A 13,338-nucleotide genomic window follows, 5' to 3' on the forward strand; every position below is an offset into this window, starting at 1 on the left:
GTTCCTGTTGGCCATCTGCATTTCCTGTTTGGAAAAGCATCTATTCAGTTCTTCTTCCCATTTTTTTAAATCAGGTTGTCTGATATTGAGTTCTATGAGCTGTTTCTGTCTCTTGCCCAGATTGCTCTCCCTGTCTCAAGTTATTTTCCCACCCAAGGCTGTTCTCATCTACTTCAACCCAGTGATTCTTCATCCTTTGAATTTCAGTAGTACTTCATATACCCCTAATTTTTGCCACCTATTTAATATATATTTTTAAATTTTATTGAAGTATAGTTGGTTTAAATGTGTTAATTTCTACTATACAGCAAAGTGATATTAAAAAATATATCCTTTTAAAAAGTATTATTTTCCATTATGGTTTATCACAGAATATTGAATATAGTTCCCTGTGCTATACAGTAGGACCTTATTGTTTATCCATCTGATTTATACTGGTTTGCATCTGTTAACCCTCAGTCTCCAATCTTTCCCTCCCCCACCTCCTCTCCCCCTTGGCAGCCACAAGTCCGTTCTCTGCATCTGTGAGTCTGTTTCTGTTTCATAGATATGTTCATTTGTGTCATATTTCAGATTCCACATAAAAGCGATATATAGTATTCTCTTTCTGACTTCACTTAGTATGATCATTTCTAGGTCCATCCATGTTGCTTCAAATGACATTATTTCATCCTTTTTTATGGCTGAGTAATATGCCCCTATATGTGTGTGTGTGTGTGTGTGTGTGTGTGTGTGTGTGTGTACACATACATACTTGCCATATCTTCTTCTTCAATTCTGTTGATGAATACTTGTTTCCACAGTGGTGCTATGAACATAGGGGTTCACATTTCTTTTAGAATTATGGTTTTCTCTGGATATCTATCCAGGAGTAGGGTTGGATCATATGGCAACTCTATTTTTAATTTTTTGGGGAACCTCCATACTCGTCTCTGTAGTTGCTACACCAATTTATATTCCCACCACCAGCATAGGAAGATTCCTTTTTCTGCACACCCTCTCCAACATTTGTTATTTGTAGACTTTTTAAATGATGGCCATTCTGATCAGTGTGAGGGGGAACCTCATTGTAGTTTTGACTTGGATTTCTCTAATAATTAGCAACGATGAGCATCTTTTCACATGTCTGTTGACCATCTGTACGTCTTCTTTGGAGACATGTTTGTTTAGGTCTTCTGCCCATTTTTCAATTGGGTTGTTTGGTTTTTTTTAACATTGAGCTGCATGAGCTGTTTGTATATTTTAAAGATTAATGCCTTGTTGATCACACCGTTTGCAAATATTTTTTCCCAGTCTTTTTGTTTTATTTATGGTTTCCTTTGCTGTGCAAAAGCTTGTAAGTTTGATTAGGTCACATTTGTTTAGTTTTGCTTTTATTTCTATTGCCTTGAGAGACTGACCTAAGAAAACATTGGTATAATTATGTCAGAGAATGTTTTGCCTATGTTCTCTACTGGGAGTTTTATACCACCTAGTTAATATTGTTATCACTTTTTAAAATTTGCATGCACTCATTTTCAGTAGTTTTTCAATCCTTGCTGACTAGAAATTTATGTTTCTCTTTGCACATAATACATGTTTATCATTTTGAAGCTTGAAATAAGCTCTAAGTGCTGTTTGCTTTGAAAAGGAAGAGATTAATTTGGACTGAAATAAATAGCATAAGTGTCACCAAGGTGTTGGGACTTGGGTTGAGTCTTCCATATAGGATGGGTGGAATGAAGAAAACATTGGTGGCTTGACGAATTCTGAAACCCAAACCATATAGTGGGGAGGACATCAATGTGGCGGTTAAAGAAGATCTCCATTGACAAATGGTCCTTATAAATTACTTGAGGGCCAGAACTGGGTCTCTCCCTTCTGATTCTGTATGACAGCCATATGGCATTTGTGCAGTAATGCAAGAATGGTTGATTTGGGGAAATATGGTTGACTGGGTGACATGTACATCCTTGAATGGCTGGGTAATCTACAGACAAGCTTTCGAGCCTCAGTGATGTCTTGCAAGCCTCTGAGCAGAGACATGCTACCACAGGAGGCTGGTTCACACAGATGAGTCTATGGGTAGAAAAGAGATGGACTCTTGAGCAAATATGAAGGTCTAGTAAGAGGATGAGGACCTGACCTGAGTTGAAAAGGCAAAGAGGAAACTGATATGTGACCGTCCATAACCCTGTGAAGGAATAAAGGAGTAGAAAGTGAATGTGGACCCCAGGCAGTGCCAACAGAAAGCTACAAATAGCTCCCTTAGTATCATCCCTTGTCAGTGATGAGCATCTTTTTTTTTTTTTTTTTTGGATGAGCATCTTAAAAGAGGCAGACACCTGTGAACCCAGTAGATGAACAACCCAAATCTGCTTAGCCCAGTAGTCTTCTGTGCCCTGGAACCCAGAATTTGGATTTGTGTTTTAGAGTCACGCCTGTGGTAGCTTTGGACCTATTGAAGATATCTATGCAAATATATTTTATAAAATAATACAGGGAGAGAAGGGAAAGTGGCAAGTTTTTCTCTTATTCTCTACTATCTTTGTATCATCAGACTAGACCTTGGCACTGTAGCCAGAGGCATTTCTGCAGCCTTTGCCAGCTGACTTCTGTAAAGACTTACAGGATCTTGGAGAACATTTATGTGGCAGCTTTATTGGTGCCATCAAAACTGAATTCCTTTCACTTTTGGACTGCATCAGCTATCCTAGTGCATTAAAAATATATATGATGTTGATCTGAGAGCATCACATTTGGTGCAGTTTCTTTTTTTTTTTTTTTTTTTTTTTGCCACATGGCGAGGCTTGCAGGATCTTACTTCCGTGACTGGGGTTCAAACCCAGGCCTGTGTCAATGAAAGCACCCTAGCCACTGGATCACCAGGAAATTCCTCGGTTTCTAATATTTTTGCTTGAGATACTCTTAAGGAGCTGTTTTTATTCTGTCCTTAACGTATCCAATACCAGTTTGCAAAATCTTGTTAGATTGTATCCTGAACATGTGACAAAGAAATATTTTTTAAAGAACAAATAAAGACATGAGAGATGTTTTGAAGGTACATCCATAAGATTTAGTGGCTGAATTTGGGAATTTTCAGAGAGGAAAAAGAGACAGTTCAGAAATCTTAGATTCAATTAGTGACAATGTCTGCTTCAAGAAACATTTTGAGTTTGGAATTCCTAAGATTTGCAGGAGTAAAGATTAAAGACTTAAACAATTTAAAAAATTAGATCACTTCTAATATTTGACTTATGTCTTATCTCTGCTATCTGCCTCAGCACTGTCAAATGTCTCATGGATTCTCAAGCTGTCTTCCTGTCTTTGATGTATTTCAGGAGCCTTTTATTATTAGCATTGGAACTCTTTCCAATTTCTTGTTTATCCCAGCACCAGCATCCTTAGAAACTCCCTGTCCCTCTGGCCTAGCTTTGGGACGCCCAGTCATCTCACACCCTGACTATGGGATCTGTGTGAGGACTGCCCTCTGTCTGCAGTCTTGAAGAACTGTGTCTCAAGTTTACCCTTCTATCCCAGATTCCCTGAAAATCTTACCTACCACTGTGAATTGAAGAGTGTTATTCAGGAAGCCCAACTGATTAGCTAATTTATATATTATCTATAATCATAATAGTAACCCCCTTTCAAGTACTTTCTTTGTATCTCAACATCCTTTACTTGTACCATTTACAACCTAGGAGACTAGATATTTGGGCTTCCCTGGTAGTTCAGCGGTAAAGAATCCCCCTGCCAATGCAGGAAACATGGGTTTGATCCCTGGGTTGGGAAGATCCCCTGTAGAAGGAAATGGCAACCCACTCCAGTGTTCTTGCATGAGAAATCCCATGGACAGAGGAGTCTGGTGGGCTACAGTCCATGGGATTGCAAAGAGTCGGACACAACTGAGCGACTAAACAACAAACTAGGTATTATTACCCCCTTCATTGCAGATCAGGTAATTGAGCCTCAGCGAGGTAACGAAACATGTTAAGCATCTCAAATTTGAAATGTGACAAAGCCATGTACCATGGTACATGTACCATGTAACAGGGCTGCCTGGCATCACTGTTACACTCTGTCCACTTTGCTGCTTTGAGCCAGAAGGTGTCAGGTTGTCTGGTTAGTCATCTGTTACCACCCATGGTAATGTGGTGCAGTGAAAAGATCTCTGGTGTTGAGTCACAGGGCAAACTCGTTATTCTGTTCTGTAGAAAGCGTGTGACTTCTGCAAGCCTCAGTCACTTCATCTGCAAAATGGGATTAATGTTGTTCAGTTGCTAAGTTGTATCTGACTCTTTATGGTCCTGTGGGCTGTAGCATGCCAGCCTTCCCTGTCCTCCACTGAGGAATACAGGGAAACTTGCTGAATAAGAAATACACATAAAAAAATTTTTTTAATTGTTAAGGAGTGATGTATTAAAATATCTGTTTTAATAAATAATTCCTTTTACTGTAGTGACAGTAAAAGGAATTGTAGAGCTAACAAGTAGCTGAGCTGGGGCTCAAACTTGATGTTCAGACTAAACACTGGGTTTTTCCTATTGCATCGGGCCTGGGCCAAGATGAGCGTTGCTCTGGGCCATTTTCTTGGCAGACGCTTGGTGATAATTTTGTCTGCTTGACAATACTAATTGATTTGGAAGAAGTCAGTCTTATTTGTCTTCATTTTGTTAATGAATTTTTATCATTTGCTCAGTCATTTCTGTTTGATTTTGTGTTTTATGCATTTAGCCATTGCATGTACTTGAGGCTTATATTTTTCAGTGTCACTACAGGCTCTGACAGATCACCCCTTTCTCCCCAGCCCTGGAAACCTTCAGACAGGCAAACTAAAACTGCAAAATTTTAGTTTGCTTTCTAATCTCCTTTGGAATTTGTGTTATTTTCTCATCTTCTGGATTCTTTTAGTCACTAATATGTCTATCTTGATAACTCTAGAATTACGAAAAATTTTTTTGACTATCGCTGTTTTTTACCCTTGGATTATACCTTCTGAAATAGGAGTCAAGTTTAATAATAATATGTATATGTGTGTGTGTGTGTGTGTGTGTGTGTATAAAGTCAGGTCTAAGAAAGTAGGACCTAGTGGGAATTTTTGTAACTTCATTATCTTATCAATCATTCTAGACAGGAATGTCACCCTTTAATGCTTGCCTACACACACACACATCCTCCCTCGCTCCTTCCCCTACCTGGCTAACTTTAACCTGTCTCATTGAGATGTAAGTACTGTGACTTGACTTAGCTTATGAATTTCTTTAGGAATCTTCTTAATACGTACTCAGAAATCCCTAAAACTATACCCATATCTCCATGGTGTTACCATAGCATCAGTGCATTTAACCTCCCCTGGTGCAGTAGGCTCCTCTCATTCCAGGAGACCCATCTCATTCCAGCCCCAACCAGCCCTTAGCATGAGGAGGCTTTTAGTGCTTGTTGGGTAAACAAATGCACATACAATTTCTGTTTTAAATTTTTATCCTTTATAAAGTGCAAATAAATGTGAAGTTGCAGAGAAACATTTCAGTTACATTAACTTGAACAGTTAGAAGGAAGCAAAAGCTAGTGTGGTAAGAACCAGAAGAAATTTTTTGAGACTAGCAAGGGGGAGATCAGAGAAGGCAATGGCACCCCACTCCAGTACTCTTGCCTGGGAAATCCCATGGACCGAGGAACCTGGTGGGCTACAGTCCTTGGGGTCACTAAGAGTCAGACACTACTGAGTGACTTCACTTTTACTTTTCACTTTCATGCACTGGAGAAGGAAATGGCAACCCACTCCAGTGTTCTTGCCTGGGGAATCCCAGGGACGGGAGCCTTGGTGGGCTGGTGTCTATGGGGTCGCAGAGACACGACTGACGTGACTTAGCAGCAGCAGCAGCAAGGGGGAGATAGAAGGAATGGGTGACTACTTATTCTATGAGATGTCTCCCCTCAAAATAAGGCTGAGATATTTTTAAATTTGCTAGAATCAGTTGAAGTGAATTGAAAACACCATTCATTTTTAAGCGAAGAAAAACTTTCAGAATAAGAATAGCAGTTATAGTCTCTGAATCCAATTATTAGTTTATCATTGTAAATAGTCCCCCCTCACCCTGAACATTCTTTCCATTTCTTTGATACTTTAGCAAATGTTTCCATTTGTATATTGAATGCACACAGAAACATTACATTATTTCCTCTTTGAGTTGATGTTTCCTGTGAAGTCTGTCTTGACTTTGTTTTACATTTGTTTAGCGGATTCCCAACCAGCAATATAAGAACTAGGGGGGTTGTTAGAAATTATTTCTAGGCCCTATCCTTGGAGACTAGGATTCAGCAGGTCTGAAGACAGACCAGACATGAGCACTTCTTTAAGTACTTTGAGGATTGTGGTAGGCTGCTGGACTTAGGGAACCACTGGAGCATTTTTCTAATTTTAAGGCACATTCACGTCTAGAGTATTTTTTGGTCCACTTTGAAAGTCCAGTGAAGGCAATTAAGAAAGGTTGCTTATAATCATAAGCAGAGCAAATTGCTCTCATTGCTGTGAGATGCAAAGCAGATAATTTCAGGTATGCCATATAATCTGTCTGATAACTTCACATTCCTTTAATGTGGGTTTTTAGTCCAGGGAAAGAAAGTTTTTCTCTCAAAGGGACAACATAATTACCATTATATATATATTGTAAGCTTCAAGTAATTATGTAACATTCCATTCTTATACCATATTCTGAGCAAAGTACTGGCCTCTGATCAATAAAACTTCTTTTTATGGGTCTGTAAATTGAAACCAAGAAATGAAAATTCCGATCAGTGTTCAGCCAGACTAATTATTTTAAATCTTCTGAAAAATATCACAGTTACTGAGAATGTAGATGTTCTATTATTGTACTCGGCCTACTTATTTTAATATATGAAACGAGTCACTTTCATTATTCTTCCTTTTTTTTCCCCTTTCAACAAAAGACACTTAATATTTTATGTCTGATCACAGCATTAGCCAGAGAAAGAGTGGGAGCATCACTATATGAGAGTGTACAGTGATTCTAATAGGATTTTTTTTTCTTTCCTCTTTCACATACACACAGCTTTCTCTAAGGAATTCTGAATATGAAAGTTGTTTACTTGTGACATAAAAATAATCTAAAAAATAATAATCTAAAGAAATTAATCCTGTTGATTATCATTGTGATGTGTAATCTCACTTTTTCTGGAAATGCTGTTTTTAAAAATATGAAATATATGGTTAATTGCCTCTTCCAAAACTTTAAACATTAAATCACATCAAAAGAAACAAGAGTCACCCAAATACCAGCTGCCCAACAAGTCAGAACTATTTTTTGCCTTGTTCCATTGTGGTTCTTGTCCATACATTATTTTTCCATAGTTGTAAACTTGTCATAGGTTCAGTGTCTTCTGCTTATGTTGCCACTTAACATTAACTGCATTGCCTTTGTGTTGCCACATAGTTTTCTATTTATTTTATATGTCTGTGTAATATTATATGAGCTTCCCAGGTGGCGCTGGTGGTAAAGAACCACCTGCTGATGCAGGAGACATAAGAGATGTGGGTAGGCTGGTTGTACCATTGTACTCTTGGACTTTCCAGTATTCTTAAATGTTCATGTTATTTACAACATTATAAAATTGTTGTTTTTATTGGAGTTTCATTGTTGATAAAACCTATGCTTCAGATGAGTGAGCATGCATGTTTTGATCTTGGATCTAGGGTATAAATCCTCTGATCACATGGGACATTTGAACAGATAACTTCCTCATGGCACTGAAATATTTATTATACCTACTTGTGCCTGTGAGTAAGCATGGCTTCTGTAATCGGCGTGACACATCATCCCAGGCTCGCTGGCTTTCTACTTGCCGCCATATCTTATGAAATATCAGTTTGGTTTCCGTATTCATGTGACCTGGAAGTCAGGAACTGAATATTAGGATGCTGAATGAGTTTGTTGATGGAGTTAGACCTTTAGAGAGCCTCACAGAGGACGGTTCTCTCATTCTTTCCTATAATCTCTCTAATTAAACATAGATTAGTCCAAAGAAATTCAAACACAAAAAGTGTCTTTTGAACTCACAGCACCCTCAATTTTTCATACAGAATTTCACCATTATTTTACACAATACAGGGTTTTTCCTCTAATTAATTCTATCATGGTAACACAAAGGCCACCTGTAGAGAGATGAGAAATCTGAGTGACTTAAGCTTGTTTTGAATTGAGGTCGTCATCAATTCAAGGGGATTTTGAAGGAAGAAACAGGGTTTTGAAGATCTGACTCTCTGGTGCTAACAAAAGGCTTTCCCCATGCAGTAAGGCCACCAAGAGGAAGCAGTCTTTGTTATGCAGGATGTGATTAATATTACCTCATCATTTAATTTTAGAACTTGAAAATAAAGTTGCTTGCATCAGTTCTCAGTTCATGGTGCATGGTTTGAAACCTGAGCATATCTACTTTTTTTTTTAATTAAGAAAAAATACATGATTACTAAAAGTTTAGAAAATAATGAACTGAAAGAAGTCTCCCAGGGTATCTTTTCCTTTGCCAAACCTCTGCTAATCTTTTGTGGTTCTAGTTTTTTTTTTGTTTCTTTTTTTAATGTGATTTTTTTTTCTTTACAGTTTTTTACATATAATTTGAATCTGATTGACTTTACATAACTACTTTGTGTGCTTCATCCCCCCTCCCCCCATGTTTACAGTCAGTTGTAATCTGTTTAGTCTGTCCTTCTCATGTTCTGTAGTCTTCCTAATCATGCCTCCTGTTATTGGGCATTTAGAATGCTGGATGGTCTCTCCCATCACAGTGGTGCCTATCAGGCCCCCAGTCCACACACCGTGTTAGTGGTGATCATACAAGTCACAGGGGTAACCTGATCCTGGTGTGACTTAACTGTGATTAAATCACTGGTTGTGATTTAGTCTCAACCAGTTCTGTGATTTTTTAACCGAGTTCCTTTCTACCGGTTTTCTTCTTCAGTTTTATTTGGGGGTGGGGAGTCTTTTCAGGGGAGAGGGAGCTGGGCATGAGCCACGTCATAGGTGAGTCTTTTTGTCTTTCTTTCTTTAGTGGTGAAAGTGGTGCTGGAAAGACAGTGGCTGCCAAATACATCATGAGTTACATCTCCAGGGTGTCTGGGGGAGGCCCCAAAGTCCAGGTGAGTTGGTGCTGTGGCCCATTTTGAGACTCGGTGCTGGGCCAGAGGGCAAGGCTCCATTTGCTGTTTGAAAAAGAGTTTTTCTTCCACAGAGAAGACACTAGTTTTATAACCAAGAAACTTGAAATCTGCAGAGAAACAGCATATTATGAGATGGAGATGCCTAATATATAATTAATATTGTATACAGTCTAGGAGAAGGTCACAAATCCAAAAGGAAAATAAACACAGGGCATAAAAGCCATCTCATAGAAAAGGAAATATAAATGACTCATAAAACATGTGGCTTCCCTTGTGGCTCCCCTGGTAAAGAATGCGCCTGCAATGCGGGAGACCTGGATTCGATCCCTGTGTTAGAAAGATCCCCTGGAGAAGGGAAAGGCTACCCACTCCAGTATTTTGGACTGGAGAATTCCACGGACTGTATAGTCCATGGAGTTGCAAAAAGTCAGACGCAGCTAAGCGACTTTCATTCACTCAGAACATGAAAATATGCTCATCCCCATGATAGTAAGAGAAATGCAAATTAAAACTCCATTGAAAAACTGTTTCTTAACTGTCGGAATAACAAATTTTTTCTAGTGTTTAAAACACTCTGTTGTTAAAAATATAGGGACATTGGCCCTCTCACACATTACTAATGGGAACATGAGCTAGTACACGTCCGTGGAGGACATGTCGGCAAAGTTTTTCAAATCTATAAGCAAACACCCTTGACTCATCAATTCTGCTTGGGAGAATTTATCCTTTAGGTGTCCTGAAATGTATGCAAAATGATACATGTATAAATTTCTTTGATGTGGCGTTTTTTGATGATGGAGAAGACTGGAAACAAATGTTCATCATTTGGTGTTTGGGGAAATAATTTGTGGTTCATGATAGACTAGAATATTATGCAACCATAAAAATGAAGCTTCATGTACTGATAAGGATTGATCTCCAAGATACATCATGAATTGCAAAAAGCAAAGCTCAGAATGGTATATATAATGTGCTACCATTTGAAGAAAAAAGAGCATGTATTTATAAAACATTTGTTTAGATATGTATAACATAGCTCCAGAGGGATACTGATAAGGATTGATCTCCAAGATACATCATGAATTGCAAAAAACAAAGCTCAGAATGGTATATATAATGTGCTACCATTTGAAGAAAAAAGAGCATGTATTTATAAAACATTTGTTTAGATATGTATAACATAGCTCCAGAGGGATACACATGAAATCGATAGCAGTGATTTCTCCAGGAGGAAACTGGGAGACTAGTGGAGAGGCATTTCTCCATGTAGACCCTTGTGAACCTTTTATCTTTTATTTTATTGACAGATAAGAGGTGGATTTATTTAGAAAAATATATACTCCATAAGCAGCATGCTGGCTATCTCAGAAAGTGAGAGTGGCTGTGAACCTTTGATTTTTGAATCATGCGAATACATCTCCAATTTTAAGAATTTGCAAAAAGTTTAAAATACAGAAAGGAAAGAAAGAAAGAAGAATTAGAGTATTAACAGAAAACATTAGGAGAAGGGGGGAAACCCAGAAGAAGGAGGATGCAGGAGAGGGATAAAGAAAAGGATGGGCTTCCCTTGTAGCTCAGATGGCAAAGAATCTGCCTGCAATGCAGGAGACCTGGATTTGATCCCTGGGTCGGGAAGATCCCCTGGAGAAGGGAATGGCAACCCACTCCAGTATTCTTGCCTAGTGAATTCCATGGACAGACTATGGGGTCGCAAAGAGTCAGACATGACAGATCAACTAACACACATAGCATGGCAGAGAAGGGGCAGATTCAAGAGGACAGTATGAAAAAGGGGTAGATGCAGCCTCATTGGTCTTTAGTTCACTCATTGTGGTAGTGAAAGCAGCATAAGCAGGACTGGGGAAGCCTACCCCCAGAGAGCAGCGGATGATGGTGATGAAGGCTAAGGTCAACAGGAACTGCCCAAACTCGCAGTGCTCATCACTAGCACAGACCTCTGGGAACTTTTTTTTTTAATTAGAAATCATGATCCAGGTAGATTTCGCCCTAAAGATTAATTTTTCAGTTGGAACCATTTAATATGATGTTATTGCCATAGTCAGCTGTACACTTTAAAAAGACACATTGAAATTCTCTTCCTTATGGCTTTGTTCACTTAATCAATAGTGTTCCACTCTGTCCTGGGTGATCAGAATGCTTCAGGCAGGGGCCAGTATTCCTTACCTAGAGCAGAAAGGTCTTAGAGTGGCCTTCTTTATAGAATGAAAGGAAAATCCAGAGCAGCACCATCCAGTAGAAAGATGGTGGGTGTCACATGCATAATTTTAAATTTTTGAGTACTCACATAAAAAAAGTAAAAAGCATATGAAATTGACTTTTAAAATATATTTCAGTTAACCCACTATATCCCCAATACTATTTCAGCCTATAATTACTAATGAATTAGTGAGATACTCTACATTCTTTTGCATCCTACATCTTTGGACTCCAGTGTGTGTTCTACACTTACGGCACATCCCAGTTGAGATTGGCCATGTTACGTGGGCTCAGCAGCTCCCGTGCTGGACAGCGAGTGCAACTCTAGGACTTAAACTGATGTGGTCCATATGCTTTTCTCCATTTGTGTGACCATACCGTCTCTAGAATATGGACATGGAGCCAGAAATCCAGGATATTCTTTTGTGTGTGGGCTGCTCTTTTAATTTGCTCTTTCTTTTTTTCCCCCTGTATGCTTACCACATGCCACAAAATTCTGTTGGCCATCTAGATAGTGGATGGATGGATACATGGATGAATAGATAGATGGATACGTGCAAAAGGTTTTCAGTTTAAAAGTCAGTAATTAAGAGGGAAAGAGACAAAGAAGAGCTTTTCTTTTTTTTTCTGTCCCTACAAGGAAGTGGAGTGTTGATAAGTGGTATAGGGATGTTTGGCCAGCAAACAACAAATACAAAAGATTTACGAAGACCCACAAAGTCAAAATTATATTACAAACAAAAGCAAATTTCATATAAATCCATGAGTTTTTAAGGGAAAATAGGCTGCTTAGAAATATCTTTCCAAACTCTGAAATGGATTCCATAGAGGAGTCACCCGTAATTTGCTCTCTGTGCCCATTGTTAATGACATGTGCCCAGTGGATGGAATTCCAGTTCTCGTTCTCTTCAGAATATTCAGGGGGTGCCAGAGAAGCACTTTGGCTGTTGCAGAGTCAATTAGTGGTCAGTGCCTTCATCTCATCCGATTTGCTATGGACGACGACCTAGTGGCCCGACTGCAGACATTTAATGTTGATTTTTCTCTTCCTGTTTTCCTATGAGGACAATGATACAGAACTCTTGGCTTGAAATTAGTCAGTAGCTAAAGAGCACAAGCCAAAGACTTGTTATTTCTGGAACATGTTTAACCATAGCATGTGAATAATTAGAAGTACAAGGAATGACTCACTGGTTCAAAACCTTCTCCAACATCAGCTCGTATCTGTTGAGCTGTCTTGCCCATGGGGTGTTTTGTACTTTTCAGTCTGACACTGAATTGGGGTATATGAAAACCAAATTCTTCCCCTCCAATAGGCCAGGAATTGTTCCACCCAATGCAATGTTGATCCTTGTTACTCAAATGGGGCTGTATACAGACAAAACCAGGAACACCAGGGCTAGAAACGTGGACTCTTGGGCCCCACCTCTGACCCACTGAGTCAGTATTTGCATTTTAACATGATTTCTAGGTGATTCAAGCACGTGAAAATTTGGGAAGCACAGTCTGTGTGTCTGTAATGTTGTTAATGGAGGAGAAACTATTTAATTTCCCTCAAGGTAACTCACATTTGCAGTGAAGAGGAGGATGCAATAGGTGGGGACAGAAGTTGAGTAGAACAGGAGTAGTGATGATTAAGAATCTGGTCAGAAGACAAGAAGATACCCCTTCTTCTTATGTTCCCCGATATACCAGGGAGCACAGGATAAAGCTACACCATCCATCCTGGAAACCCAGTCTGGGAACATTCATAGATCCTGATTTGGTGGCACCCTGGCTCCAGGGAATGCTGCATCAAGCCAGGGGAGCTGGAAGACATGACCACACCAACAGGCCCAGGTCTATGGGAGAGGAAAGAGTAAACCCTCCAGAAATCCCAGGCACTTGGATTTGAGTCCTCTCACCCTCACCGCATTCAGAAACCAGGCCCTCAGGCAAGTCTGGTCTTTCACTGCCGGGTAGGT

The 13,338-nt window shown here is 39.2% G+C and overlaps 1 protein-coding gene across 1 annotated transcript in view; it reads left to right on the top strand.

Annotated features, from left to right (window-relative positions):
• The window catches only part of MYO1E (myosin IE), a 211,836-nt gene that overhangs the window by 115,426 nt on the left and 83,072 nt on the right, over positions 1-13,338 (top strand). Inside the window, 1 exon segment of the mRNA XM_065942033.1 lies at positions 9,049-9,136. Within this exon segment, the coding sequence (XP_065798105.1) occupies positions 9,049-9,136 (88 nt within the window).

Source organism: Muntiacus reevesi, chromosome 7 (assembly GCF_963930625.1).
Source record: "Muntiacus reevesi chromosome 7, mMunRee1.1, whole genome shotgun sequence".
NCBI lineage: Eukaryota > Metazoa > Chordata > Mammalia > Artiodactyla > Cervidae > Muntiacus > Muntiacus reevesi.